General features: G+C 46.6%; 1 protein-coding gene across 1 annotated transcript in view; it reads right to left on the bottom strand.

Moving 5' to 3' along the window:
* Window positions 1-1278: 1278 nt before the first annotated feature.
* The window catches only part of EXOSC7 (exosome component 7), a 37642-nt gene continuing 24518 nt past the window's right edge, over window positions 1279-14402 (bottom strand). Inside the window, exons 5-8 of the mRNA XM_004368450.3 lie at window positions 10753-10823; window positions 6299-6422; window positions 4488-4643; window positions 1279-1515 (exon numbers count right to left, since the gene is read on the bottom strand). Of these exons, the coding sequence (XP_004368507.1) occupies window positions 1411-1515; window positions 4488-4643; window positions 6299-6422; window positions 10753-10823 (456 nt within the window). The 3' untranslated portion in view covers window positions 1279-1410. The remainder of the gene's footprint in view (window positions 1516-4487; window positions 4644-6298; window positions 6423-10752; window positions 10824-14402) is intronic.

Raw genomic sequence — 14402 nt, 5'->3', positions numbered from 1 at the left:
AGGGGTCTGGGGACCATGCTTTCAGGGGACATCTAGGTCAACTGGCATAACAAAGCTTATTAAGAAAATGTTCTGCATCCTATTTTGGTGAGTGGCATCTGGGGTCTTAAAAGCTTACCAGCGGCCATCTAAGATGCATCACTTGGTCCCAACCACGTAGAGCAAAGGAGAATGAAGAACACCAAAGACACAAGGAAAGTATTAGCTCAAGAGACAGAAAGGGCCACATAAACCAGAGACTTCATCAGCCTGAGACCAGAAGAACTAGATGGTGCCCGGCTACCACCAATGACTGCCCTGACAGGGAAAACAACAGAGTCCCTGATGGAGCAGGAGAAAGGTGGGGTGCACAATTCAAATTCTAGTAAGACCAGACTTAATGGTTTGAATGAGACTGGAGGAACCCCGGAAAGCAAAGCCCCCAGATTCCCTATTCGCCCAGAACAAAACAATCTGAGGCCAACTCTTCAGACAGGGTTGGACTGGACTGTGGGACATAAAGTGATACTCGTGAGGAGTGTGCCTCTTAGCTCAAGTAGATACAAGAGACTAAACAGGCAGCTTCTGTCCAGAGGAGAGATGGGAAGGCAGAAAGGGTTAAGAGCTGGTTGAATGGACATAGGGCATCAGGGGTGGAAAGGAGGAGTGTGCTGTCACAGTATGGGGAGAGCAATTAGGGTCACATAACAATATATGTATAACTTTTTGTATGGGAGACTAATTTGAAATGTAAACTTCATTTAAACTACAACAATAAACAAAAAAGAGAGTGATAAGAAAGATGGGCTAAAGGCCAAGGCGCTGGCTGAATCCCTGGGCCTGGGAGCTCCACCTGGATCTCTCCCCAGGCAGAAGGCAGAGCTGGGCTTCCCCAGGCCTCAGGGCAGGCTCACCAGCCCAAGCTCTGCGTCTCCACCTAGGGCAGAGTGCATCCTCCCTTCTCCTCCAGAGCACCCAAACACAAAAGGTGAATTAACTTTTCCTCGGGATTCTTATTTTGAAAGCCCTACAGGAAAAGAAAATTAAAAAAAAAAAGAAAAGAAAGCACATCATAGGTTATTTCCTTTAGGCCATTTTCTGCCAGGTCTTCACTCAAGTTGGTTTGTTGTTGGTGTTCTGAACTCCCTCAGCAGGAGATGAGATCTGGAAGGCCCATGACCCAGCCTCTGCCCTGGCAGCAGACCTGGGATTCAGCTGTCCTTCACAAGGCAGGGCTGGACACCCCCAGGGCTTACCAAATGGCATTTACAGCTGAAGAACTCCACCAGACCAAACCAGACCAGAAAATAGACTTTAATTTTACAGGTGCAAATATTGCCTTAAATTCACAACAGTTAAGAAAAATGTATACAACCTTTGGTGTGAAAAGAAAAGTAAAAAACAATCCATGGTGAGGGTGTGGTGTGCAAGTCAGCCCAGGAATCCGACTTTCTGTCTCTTGGGCCCCAGGCTTTCTTCCTTGTGCAGGACACTCTGCAGGGAGGTGTGCAGCACCTTGCCCACTCGCTTGCCAGTCTGCAGGACAGAGGACAGGGGAGAGTATACCCAATGGTGAGGCACACCCACTCTGACAGGACAATCTCCCCTTTCTGCCAGCTAGCCCCCCAATGTTTACACATTCCACCTGCCTTAGAGGGCTTTATATGATTAAAACAGAAACAAACCCCAAATCCTAACGTAATGGTTGCATTCTGGAAAAAATCTCCATCCTGTAAAAAAGATGCCGACCCCTAGGCAGGAAGCAGCAGAGCAGAGGCTGCCTCAGCCATTAGCCCACACTTAGCGTTCTTGCTGCTGTTACAACAAGCAGCAAAGCTGTCCACCAAATCCACACTTGGGTTACAGCCTAGTCACACTGTACTGCAGTGAGGCAAAAGGAGCCCACAGAGAATCCAGAGTCCGCGTGATGAAGGAGCAGAGGGTGCCAGAACACATTTAACAAGCAGTTTCTAACTCACCTTCCACCAAGCTGTAATAAACTGCTCAGATGTGAACAAAGTCAACGCCTGTGTGGGGTCTTTGGAGTTATTCCCATGCAGAGAGGGGCTAACTGAGGCAGGTCAAGAGGCCAGGCACCCCCACCAATTTAGTAACCAGCCCTTACACAACAGCCCTAACGGGGCTCCTCGAAAACCTCCCAATATACACAAATCTTTCTCTATGAAACTTAATCTCTAGGCCTGTGGGCTCCTGAATCATTTTAAGAATACAACCAACCAACTATTCCATCAAGTCTTCCATCTTCCCACAGCAGTTGATTCAACTCTGCCGCTGGTTCGATTCTCAACGAAGTCGGAGAGAAAGACACCCAGGCCTAAGCCCTGCGCCCCAATCCCCCCATGAGCATGTGTTCCCCCTAGAGCAGAGCCTGTGTGCCTTCTCCTCTGGCCTCTGTGATATGGGACAAGATTCCAAGTAATACTGAAAACTCGTAGGGAAAGATCTCAGTCCAAAGGCTGAATGGAAAGGCTTTGAAACAGAAAGTCGAGGTTAAGTTCCAAAATGACTTTGGAAAGCTTTTTATCATAACACTACAGAAGAAAAAATGTCAAAGTCCATCAAATAGGGAGCACTGGTTATGCACATAATGGAGAGGAGGGAGGAGGAGACAGAGGAGGCAGGTGGGACACTAGGACTTAAGAGGTCTTTAATACCCTTGAACGTGGACTTGCAGGAAGGAGATTGCAGAGGTTGGGGTAGCAGCCTACGGAATGACCCGAGGCTCCTGCTTCACTGTTAGAGGCATTTCCTGAATGCTGAGTCCGTTGCAAGACCTAGAGTGAGACAGGGCGACAGGGCCGTGGCCCTGAGCAGGGTTTGCAGACTTCATCCCGGAGGTCCCAGAGGAGAATGAGGCTCAGTTCACTGAACAGAGCTCTGGTTCCCTGGCCACAGGGGCGAAGGTGAAATGGCACTGGAGCTGCAAGTAGGGGCTGTGGAGCACAGTCTGCCCTGAATCCTAGCATTTATGAGCTCTGAGACCCATAGGCAAGTTACTCGTCTATAAAACTAAGAATAACAGTAGTCGTCTCGCAGGATCGTTGAGAATTAAATGAGATAATATGTTCAAAGTACTTAAAACAGGGTCGGGCACACAGTAAGCACGCAGTAAATTTTAGCTATTATTTGTTTGTTGTTTTTGCTGTTTAGATACTGGAAACTCTCATAAAATTCCCTTTTGGGGTGAGTTCCTTCTAAAACAAAGTTTGAGAGCCACTGATATAGGGAGGCCTTTGGCAGAAATTATAAAGCATTTTAAGTGCTTTTGTTTAAAAATAATTAACCCACCAACCATGAACGATACCCGCTGCCATGCACAGCTGTGGACCCTGAACTCAGGGTGCCAAATGGAGCACAGAGAACAGGAGTTAACCATTACCAGGCACCCAGATGTCTGACCCTCTGTCACATGCTTCCCACCTACACACTCGCTTAACTCTAATAACACTTAGCGGCAGGTCTGTAGTACCGTTACCCCCATTTTGTGGGTGAGGGAACTGTGGCAGAGATGTTTAGTGACACAACGGCCCAGAGCCAGGATCTGAAGCCGGGGCAGTATGTCTTCAGAGTCCATGTTCTGGTCCTCAACGCTATACATACTACCCATTTTGTTTTTTAAAATAAGATGACAGAGAATAGACATAAAGTGCTCGAATTCTGCTGTGGAAAGTCATTGTCTCTATGGATGAAGGAAGAGGTAGACAGCAGCCTTGCTTGCTGTTAAACAATGATCTCTGGGTGTGTGTTGTGGTATACTGTTACATAAAATAAACACACACACACACAAAAGCAGCTCCAGCTAACTCTGTTCCTGGCAATTCAGTCAGTCAGTAGCTTGGTCCCCAAAGACTCCTAGAAAGTGGAGGTGGATACTGGGAAAGGCCTGGGAAGACACAGGTGAGCAGGACCTGGTCCCCCTGGTCCCACCCCCCAGGGCTCCCAGGTCAGTGAGGGAGACAGACCCAGTGAACAATCAGTACAGAGCAGCTGGAGAAGCGCCCTAATGGTGCTGCCAGATGGGCTGAGGGGACCCGAGGGGAGCAACCCATGCCCCCTGAGGTGGTTGGGAGGATGTCCCCCCATTCCCATTTGTCTCAATTTATACACCTCCAGGCCTGTGAAGAATGGGGGGACGCCATCCTTCAGGCCCCTGGCTCCACCTGTACTCACGCCCTTCAAAGAAGAGGAAGCAGTAAGTCAGGAATTCAATTTTCCCTCATCAAATCACAAAAGCTTGGAACTTTTGAGTTGCACGTGACTCTATCCAATCCCAACACTCTCATTCAGAAATGTGAACGCTGGGATCAGAGAGGGGAAGGAACTGGCTGAGGATGAGCAACTGTTACTGCAGGTTCCTTGCCAACCCGCCCAGAGGCCCCCGCCCCACCACCCCTGGGTAGATCCACAGACCTCCGGCTCATACCAGCCGTTCACCAAGCTCCAAGTCTGGGGTCAGGATGTGACCTGCCTCAGAACTAGAGCCTCACCTCCATCATCTCGAAGATGCTCTCTGGGTCCAGGCTGCCCTTCCCCACTTTCCTCATGCACGTCACAACCCCCGTGCTGGTCACGGACACTAGCAAGCTGGCCAAGGAGCAGGCCTCCTCCTGAAGAGTGGCATCCACCACGTGCCGATAGCCGATCTGCAAAGTGGGGGCAGCACAGCACACATGGGGAACACACATCCAGGTCACCGCTGTACCGCCTCAGGGTGGGAATATCTATACCAGCAAAGGGCCTGCATCGCCCATTCAAGATCTTATGTTAGATTCTGCTTACACATAAAACATCTGAAAGGAATGCTCAGCAATCCTATCTCAGGCCATGGTGTGAGCAGTGGTAACAGCAACACGAAATGGCAACATGGGGCTAGGGGGAGGCTAGAACTGTAACTCAGAGACCATTCAAGGTAGGAGCCACTGTTATGGATTGAATTGGGTCCCTCAAAATATGTGTGGAATTCCAACCCCAATACTTGTGGTGGCGCAGTGGTTAAGAGCTCCACTGCTAACCAAAAGGTCGGCAGTTTAAATCCACCAGCTACGCCTTGGAGACCCTATGGGGCAGTTCTACTCTGTCCTATAGGGTTGTTATGAGTCAGAATGCACCCAACGGCAACGGGTTTTGGAATACTTGTAGATGTAACCCTGTTTAGAAGCGAAGTTTTCTCTGTTATGTCAGTGAGGCGGTATCAGTGTAGATGTAACCTAAACCTAATCACTTCTGAGTTATAAAAAGAGCACATTAGACACAGACGCACATACAAACTGGGGAAGACAGATGCTAGGTGAGGATTGCCAAGGAACCAAAGAACTCCCAAAGCTACTGACAAGGAAAGACTCAACATGGCTGAGACCGTGCTTTGGACTTTTAGCCTCCAGAACTGTGAGAAAACACAGTTCTGTTCTTTAAAGCCACTCACTTGTGGTACTTATGTTACAGCAGACCTAGGCAGATAAGACAGACCACCAAGGTTTGTAATAGAGGGGCAGAGTGGAAAATACATGCAAAGGGCTACATGGATGTTGCACTGATGAGAAGGGTAAGTCTAGAGGGTCCATGTTCAGGGACTGCTCAAGGAGACAGGTACAAGCACTTTTGGTCAGTTCCAACGTGCTTCTGTCTGAAAGTTTCACGATACACCCCAGGTTCAGGATGTGATTTCAGTGCAATGAAACCTGACGTGGTCAATGTTACATAATGAATTCTGTGTGGAATCAGTGACAATCCCAGCCGATACGGGGCCGTCTGCACAGCCTTGGGTGGTGCCAGCTAGTTACACATCAGCATAAGCCAGGTGGTAGGCCCACGGACCTGTGTGTTAACATAGAAACCACACCTAACATATTAGATGCCCAGGACCTGCTCCAACCCCCTCATTTCATAGATATGGACACTGAGGCCCATATTGGGGATGGTGTTAACTCTCAAGGCAGGAAGCCTGCTGGAGGCAGGGCTGGTAATATGACTGGGACCTTACTACTCAACCACCCCAGACTCCAGAGTTGAGGGAATTATAAGAACAATGCATACAAGGTGCTTCAGTGAAGTGCCTGGCACAGAGAAGGAGCATAACAAACTCTGGCTATTATTACTCTGAACCCACTCCTATATTTCTGTGTCCTCATCACATCAGCCAATTAAAAAGAAAAAGAGTTGTTCATAGTAATAGTTTCTTCTCATTTGACCAAATTATTGAATTTGGGTTAAAATCATTTATATATGAAATTATAACTTCCCAGTGTATTAAGTAACCTTCCTATAAGGAAGACATAACCCATTACATATAAACTCATACCTTGCACAGAGTGACAATGCAGGGGACATTCTCCACACACAGCCGGATGCAGTCATACGGGTCATCGAAAAGTTCAATGTCCTTTGACCCCTCTTCGTCCTCCAGGACGCGAACCTTTGGTATCCTAGAAACAGAAGTAAAATTAAAATTCCCACTTACTGGGAGGAAGAAAGATAACTTCTTTTCTTGTGAATAAAAATAGGCGTTGTAATTCCTGTGTCTCACAAAAGAAGTCATGCTGTGCCTGTATTTTATCATCCTCGTCCCCATCATCTCTGTCAAAAGTACACCAGTGACACTGCAGTGAGGAAAAAATGATTCTGGGCCAATCAGATATCTACATGGAGAAAGATTACTCTCAACCCCTACCTCACACCATACACAAAGTCCATGCCAATGGGCTACAGATGTAAAGGTGAAAAATAAAAACAATAAAGCTTTTAGAAGAAAACAGAGTATCTTTGTGACCTTGGAGCAGACAAAGATTTCTTGAACAGGACACAAGAAGTGCTTCCTATAATGAAAAAATAAAACAAATCAGTAGATTCAACTGTATTAAGATTATGGACCTCTGTTTGCCAAAAAGCATCATTTAGAAACTAAAAAGAATACTTAGAGTGGGAGAAAATATTTGCAAATATATATAGCTGACAGATTACACAAAGAACTCCTGCTGAAGAAAGAAAAAGATAGACGACTCAACAGAAAAATGGGCAAGAGACTTGACAGGGATGACTTCCTACACAAGGCTATCCAGGGACCCAATAAACACACAAAAAGATGTTCAGCTTAAATATTCATCAGGGAAATGCAAATTAAAACTACAATATGATACCAAGAAACACTCACACCAGAATGGCTAATATTAAAAAGACAAAAAAATGCAAGTGTTGGCAAAGATGTGGAGCAACCCAAAACTCTCATACATTGCTGGTGGGAATGTCGTTAGGTGCTGTCAAGTTTTGACTCATAGTGACCCAAAGTGACAGAGTAGAACTGCCCCATATGGCTTTCTAGGCTGTAATCCTTATGGGAGCAGATTGCCAGATCTTTTCTCCTGTGGAGTTGTTGGGTGGGTTTGAACCGCCAAACTTTTGGTTAGCAGCCAAGAACTTAACTTTGCACCACCAGGGCTCCTTGCTAGTGGGAATATCACTTTGGAAAACTGGTTTTGCAGTATCTACTAAAACAAAATAAGGCCATACTCTAGGATCCAGAACTTCTACTCCTACCCAACAGGAAAGGCTAAATATGTGCACCAAAAGACCCATATAAGAATGCTTATGTCCGGCACTATTTGCAATAGCCCCAAACTGGAAACTACCCAGATGTCCATCAACCGTAGAATGAATAAATAAACCGCAGCATACTTACACAATAGAACAACATACATGAAAAAGCAAACTATGACTACAGGCACCAATAAGATGTCTCAAAACATAATGCTCAGTGAATGAGGCAGACAAAAGAGAACACACTGCATGATTCCATTCATATCAAGTACAGAACTTATCTATTGGGTCAGAAGTTAGGACAGTGGTTCTCCTCTGTGGGAGTAGTGACTGCATGGGGAACAGGAGGTTCTGGCATGCTGGAAAATACATTTAACCCATAAAGTCAATTCACTTCAGCCTAGGCTGGAGGAACCAGGAAGGAAGAGGTAGTACATCCAGATACTGTAATGGAAACAATGCTGGCGCCTTTCCCAGTTTCTCTAACAAAAGTCCCCCTAGGCCATCCCTACACAAGGCGGTGTCTAGAGCTGAAGAGCTTTAGCCAGAGAATGTCCACAAAAGCCAAGAAGTCCTGCTGGGATCTGCCCTGGCTGGACCTCCACATCAGGAGCCTTTTAGGTGTTTAAGTACTGAGTAACTCATTCGCTCATCTCCCAAACCAGCAAATATCCTATTTGAACAAGTCAGGTAGCCAGTTTGATGTGCTGGGTATACTGGTATGTTAAAAAATACATACACACACATTGTGTCTCCCAATTTCCCAACCCTCTTGCCACAATATGGCTGGGCAGAAGGATCAGAGAATACCCTCAGATGGCCTCTACACCTTCTACAGGACTCTGACTGTGCAAAAGGTCCCTCTAAGTACCAGGGGATCCAATGCCTCACACTGGGCCCTTGCTGCCTGCAGGGAGTTCTAGGTCTGGGAGTGAGGCTTATGGCTGTGCCCATGACAGGTGTCCTCCTCAACCTGAGCAGCTGGGTTTTACCATCCTGATGTACGGAGTTTGCCCAACACCTCCGCCACAGTCACACAGCCTTGTCTGGCTCCCAATCTCTCTTCCTGCCCTGGTGTCCATGGACACCAGCTGGCAGACAGAGACTCATTTCTGAGGCTCGAGGTAGACAGATGGCAACTTCCTCTCCTGCTCCAACTGAGCCCAAGCAGAGGCTGCTGCTGCTGGGGCCTGGCACACAAGATCCAACATGCCAGCCCCCATAGTAGTCATGAGCACCAGGCCCACACTGCAACTAGTCTCAGCTAGGCATAGGGGACTCTACAAACTTCATTCCTGGCAAACACTCCATCCTGCAATTTTCTGCCCTAAATTTATTTAACTTTGTTTTTGTTTGTTTTAAATTACACAGGTAGCCTAAATTCACCATAACAAAATCCTAAAATATAGATAAATGTTCAATCAACCAATAACATACGCACTGAGAAAAAAGCACAACGGCCATTTTGGGGTATACATATTTTTCCAGACATCAAATATAAGAATTAACAAAAGCAAAACACAACAAAATAAACAAACAAAAACAAGATGAGAGGACTTCATCTAGTGAATGGTTTTCCATATCAATAAACCCCTAACTATGTGGATTTCAATTGCCTCTGGTGGGACATTCGGGTTGTTTCCAATTTCTCATCATTACAAATAAGTGGTGATGAACATCCTAGAATCAACGTCTTTGCTCACTTGTCCCATTACTTCTTTAGGATATTTCCCTAGAAGTTCCTAATCCTCAGTTTCTAATACCCTATGGTCCCTCACTACCTTAACATAAGCTCTCTGATGGAGTGATCACCCCACCCATAGATTTATTTTCAAATATTCCAAACTCTTGTGAAAGTACCTGGTACATAGAAGGGGAAAAGGGTATAAATCAAACAGTCAGAGGAAATACTGATTCCAAAAAGGCTTGGCCACGTCCCTAGCCACACAGTCCATCTGGGAGACTGAACCACACTAACGTAGCCATTTCCTGCTATTAACTTAAACCAAAGAGCAGGCTGCCACCCTGCTTTTCAACCACTGATCTGTGCAATCAAGAAATACGTGAGACCAGAAGAAGTAGATGGTGCCCGGCCACCACTACCGACCGCTCTGATCAAGACCACAATAGTAGGATATGGACAGAGTGGGAGAGAAACGTAGACCGAAATTCTAACTCATAAATAAGACCAGACTTACTGGTCTGATAGAGACTGGTGGAGCCCCTGAGACTATGGCTTTTAGACACCCTTCAAACTTGGAACTGAAATCACTCTCAGAGATCACATTATAGCGATACAACAGATAAGCCTATAAAATAAACAGTAACACCAGTGAGGAATGTATAACTCAGAACAATCAACTGTACAAGACCAAAAAGGGCAGCATTTGCCCAAAAGCAAAGTTCAGAAGGAAGGCAGGGGCAGGAAAGCTGGGTGAATGGACCCAGGGAATCCAGGGAGGAAGCGGGGAGAGCACTGACACATTCAGGAGTTTGCAACCAATGTCACGATACAAGCCGAGTATAAATTGTTGAATGGGAAACTAATTTGCTCTGTAAACTTTCACCTAAACAACAACAAAATGTTAAAAAAAAGAAATGTGTGCACTTATTATGTGTCAGGCAGTGTTCCTGGTGCTGGGGATACAGCAGAGTATAAAACAGGTAAAAACTCCCACCTCCATGGAGATCCATCCAGTCATATTATTTGCACAGTTGCCTGTAGTTGATTTCTACTTTTTGCTTCTCTGTAGTTTTCTAATACTTTTCAACATGATACATAATCACTTATGAAAATAAACCCAAACCCGTTGCCGTCGAGTCGATTCTGACTCACAGCGACCCTGCAGGAGAGAGCGGAATTGCCCCATGGGGTTTCCAAGGCTGTATGTAATCTTTACGGAAGCAGACTGCCACATCTTTCTCCCATAGAGCAGCTGGCAGGTTCAAACCACCGACCCTTCAGTTAACAGTCAAGCGTTTAATCACTGTGCCACCAGAGCTCCTTCTTAAGAAAATAACAATACATAAAATGAGTACAGAAATATATACATATATTTAGTTTTAACTTACTAAATCTCTCTTTTCTGGAGTGTAACATCAGATACCACCATTTTTCAATGCTAAAACCCCTAGCTATCTTTACTATATGAGCTGCATAGAAATCTCCCCAGTCTGCTCAGGTTTTCATCAGGCTGTGGGCCTGCTTCCAGGAAGACTTACCTTGTATTGAAGAGGGCAGCCTTTACAGCAATGGAGATGGCATCAAACAAGTTTCCACCACATTCCAGCAGCTGAGGGAGACAGGGATTGAGAGAGGAGGAAAAAACAGACATCATTTATTACCTGAGGTGTTGTTCAAGCCCAAGGAGAGGGATTCCTAAGCAATGCTGATTGAGTCTGTCTATAAAATAAAGGCCCACCAGCGCGGCTGCTCTCCTGGCTAGTCCTGCAGTGAACACATCTCACTGCCACTCACAGTACAACCACCCGAACTACAAGCACCTTCTCCTGGCTGTGCTTCATGGGCAGTGGCATGAGATGGCACAGCTGGTGCCTCCTGTGGGGATCTCTGCTCACAGGCCCACCAGCCAGTTGGCTCTGTGCTGAAGAAGGTTTGGTCACCTGTATTTTGCCCCAGGTACCTCCCCACTGCATTGCAAGTATTCCTCCAGCCTTTGCTACCATACTGCCTGGACTTCAGGTAAGCAGTAAGTGACAGCCATGGATGCTGCAGTTGCTACCAGGCTCACAGCTGTGAGTGTTACTTAGAATACTACGCTTTGTAATTCATTACAGTAAAAGCTAAGACTGGTTGTTGCTGCTGTGTTTTTTTAGAGTCTGCTCCTCTTCATGTGAACGGTGAATTCCTGAGAGCTGAGACCCTGTCAGTTTTGGTCATCTCCTTATCCCCAGAGCCCAGAGGGGCTGCCATGCAGAGACAGCCTGGTAATGATTTGCAGAAAACAAAGCCTGGGCCTTCCCAACTCAACTAATTCAAAGTCAACAATTATACTTGGAACATTTCATTCATGCACCTCATTCATACCCAGTGCAAACCTCTAATTCCCAACCGTAAGTTTTCCAAGCAAACTTCAAGTCTAGATACCTCTCCTACAGTCTTACATGTTGTTGTTAGTGCCCTCAAGTTGGCTCCAACTCATTGTGACCTTATGGATAACAGGACAACACCTTGGCTGGCCCTGCGCCACCTTCCAGCACTACATGGGACAATATTGTGTTATGATGCATAAGGTTTTCATTGGTTAATTTTTAGAAGTAGACCACCAGGCCTTTCTTGCTAGTCTGTCTTAGTGTGGAAGCTCCACTGAAACCTGTCCACCATGGGTGACCTTCCTGATATTTGAAATACCAGTGGCATAGCTTCCAGAATCACAGCAACACACAAGCCACCACAGTACGACAAACTAACAGACAGGTGGTGGGCAGCCTTGTATAACGCTGCTTATTAACATATCACCAGTCCCTTTGCAACTGCAGCTCACTCACCTAGCAACTGGACTAGCTTCTCTTCACTGGTGACTGTTCTGATACAGACTGCTGCACAGTGAAGGGCACCTGGGCCAGAGCCAGACTGCCCAGATTGAAGTCCTGTCTTCAGCAGTCAGCTGCGTGACCCTGGGTGTTACTTAACCTCTCTGTGCCTCGGGGAGGATAATAATCATACTTATCTCACAAAGTCCTTATGAAGGCTGAATGAGATATTTATAAAGCCCTTAGAAGTCTGGTGCATAGTAAGTGTTGGCTAAGTGTTTTTAAATAAACACTAATTCGCCCTTTCATTGCCCATTGGCTATCCCTCGTGGACTTTCTGAGGCTGTCTGCTACGTGGTCTTCATCTTCACCACTGACAGCAGGTTCCTAACCTGGCTGTGCATCAGAATCACCTGGGTGCCTGTACTTTATTTCAGTCTCCAGGTGGCCCTGACCATCAGCCAGGGCTGAAGCCTACTGCTTTATGCTCTGCTGTTTCACAGTACAGTAGTTGCTTTATGCAAAAAAAAAAAGTGCTATATAAACGCTGGTGTCTGTTCGGGTAGTCGTGGACCCTCCACGCTGGAGAGAACCCCGGAGAGCACCTCACCCCCACTACCCGACAGGTGGCCCAGCAGCCTGATTCCCAGTGTAGTGCTCTTTCTCCTGTCCTGTGCTATGGCCCAGTAAGGCTAGACATATACTTTGCTTTCCAATATTCTAGCTCATCAGTAAGAAATGAAATTAAGAGGGCAGAATGCTAAACCCTGAGTACCTGCTGAGGGGCCCCCAGAAGGACAGGTGCCAGTTAGCCTGCTTCCCTTCACAGGCTGCAAAGGAACAAGCTGGCCTTTGGCCCAGGACTGCCAGTCCAGACTCCTCACGGGTCACCACACACAAGGGGAACTCAGGTGCATTCTGGTGTCAGGCAATGGGGGTCTGACACCCATCTCTGCCCCCTGCTGGCTGCATGTCCTCTGAGCTTCAGTTCCCCCTCAGTAAAGCAAACCCATACTTCTCTACAGGGCAGCTGTGGGGGTTCTATGAGATCACATCCTTTAACTGTAAAAATGGTGTAGTAGAGGCATCTGACCTCCTCTAACTTTACAAAAGGGAAGGAGAATCAATATCAACAGCCCAAGGCTGATTCCTATGAGGCAGAGGTCAGACATGCCTCCTCTCTCTGCCATCTTTACCAATTCTGACACTAACCGTCCCTCCCACGGCTCTCTCCACTTCTCTGCTGAGTTTGATAATTTATTACAATGGCCACACAGAACTCACAGACCACACTCACGATTATGGGGCTTATTAGAGAAGTAACAGGTTACAATTCAGGCTCAGGAACACTCAGGATACAGTTCTTCCATCAGGACAGCCTCTTCTCAGCCGTGCCCACAGTCACACCTCTCTCTGCGCCCCCCCTTTTTTTTAGGGGGAGGTGAGGCAAAGGATAATGTTCTTCAGATACAGGATGAAACTTGAGAGTTCATGTCCCTGGGCAGCTATGGAGCCTCGTAAGGGTAAGGAGTGTAGGCTCCCAGTTCCTGCCCTCTCAAAACCAGGACTGCAAAATTACCTGGCTTAGCAGGAACCACACTATAAGGTACAGTCTGGCTTATTACAGACGAGGAAAAAGTAAATGGACTTCTACATATTAGCATAAACATTCTGAATAGAATAGCCCTAACAGAAACCTGCTGGGTGATGGTAACCATTGCTGTCTTTTCACTGTGCTCCATCCATTATCAAATTAATTTTAAAATATCCAGAAAGCCTTCCCCTGTTTCATATGGGGCTGACATTTAGAGACAGTCAGGCCATTCTTCACGAAGTTCACTATCAGTCCACAAGATCTACTTTATCACCAGATTCATTAAAGAATCTGTGTGGTCAATGGCTTAGCCTTGTGTCTTCCATCTGAGGTAGAAGACGCAGTTGCTAATCTCAAGGTCTGTAAAATTTAATGAAAAGGAATAAAACAGACCCAACCAGAGCCCGTACATGAACAAGCAACTGACTGCTACATTATTATACAAAAGCAAAACTAGAGCTGCACAGAGAAGTTTCTATGAAGTGCTGAAAACCGGGGAGAGGAGTATTTGGGAGAGAAAGCACCAGGGAGGGAATGGAGGGCTGGACTAGAAAAGACTCCCAGAGGAGCAGACTCGGGAGGAGGAGGAGGGGGAGGAGGAGGCAGGGCTCAGCGTCCTCACCTGGGAAACGAGGGCTCAGAGCACACAGGCTCTAGGGTGCTTTCAAGGGAGGATGGCAGAGTGAGGTCAAGAGCAGGTGTTGGCATCCAACAGACCTGGCTTTGAGGCCGAATACCACCACTCACCAGCTGAGACCCCTTGGACTAGTTCCTTAACCTCTCT

Source organism: Trichechus manatus, unplaced genomic scaffold (genome assembly GCF_000243295.1).
Source record: "Trichechus manatus latirostris isolate Lorelei unplaced genomic scaffold, TriManLat1.0 scaffold00001, whole genome shotgun sequence".
Lineage (NCBI taxonomy): Eukaryota > Metazoa > Chordata > Mammalia > Sirenia > Trichechidae > Trichechus > Trichechus manatus.
This window is presented reverse-complemented; position numbering and strand designations above follow the sequence as displayed.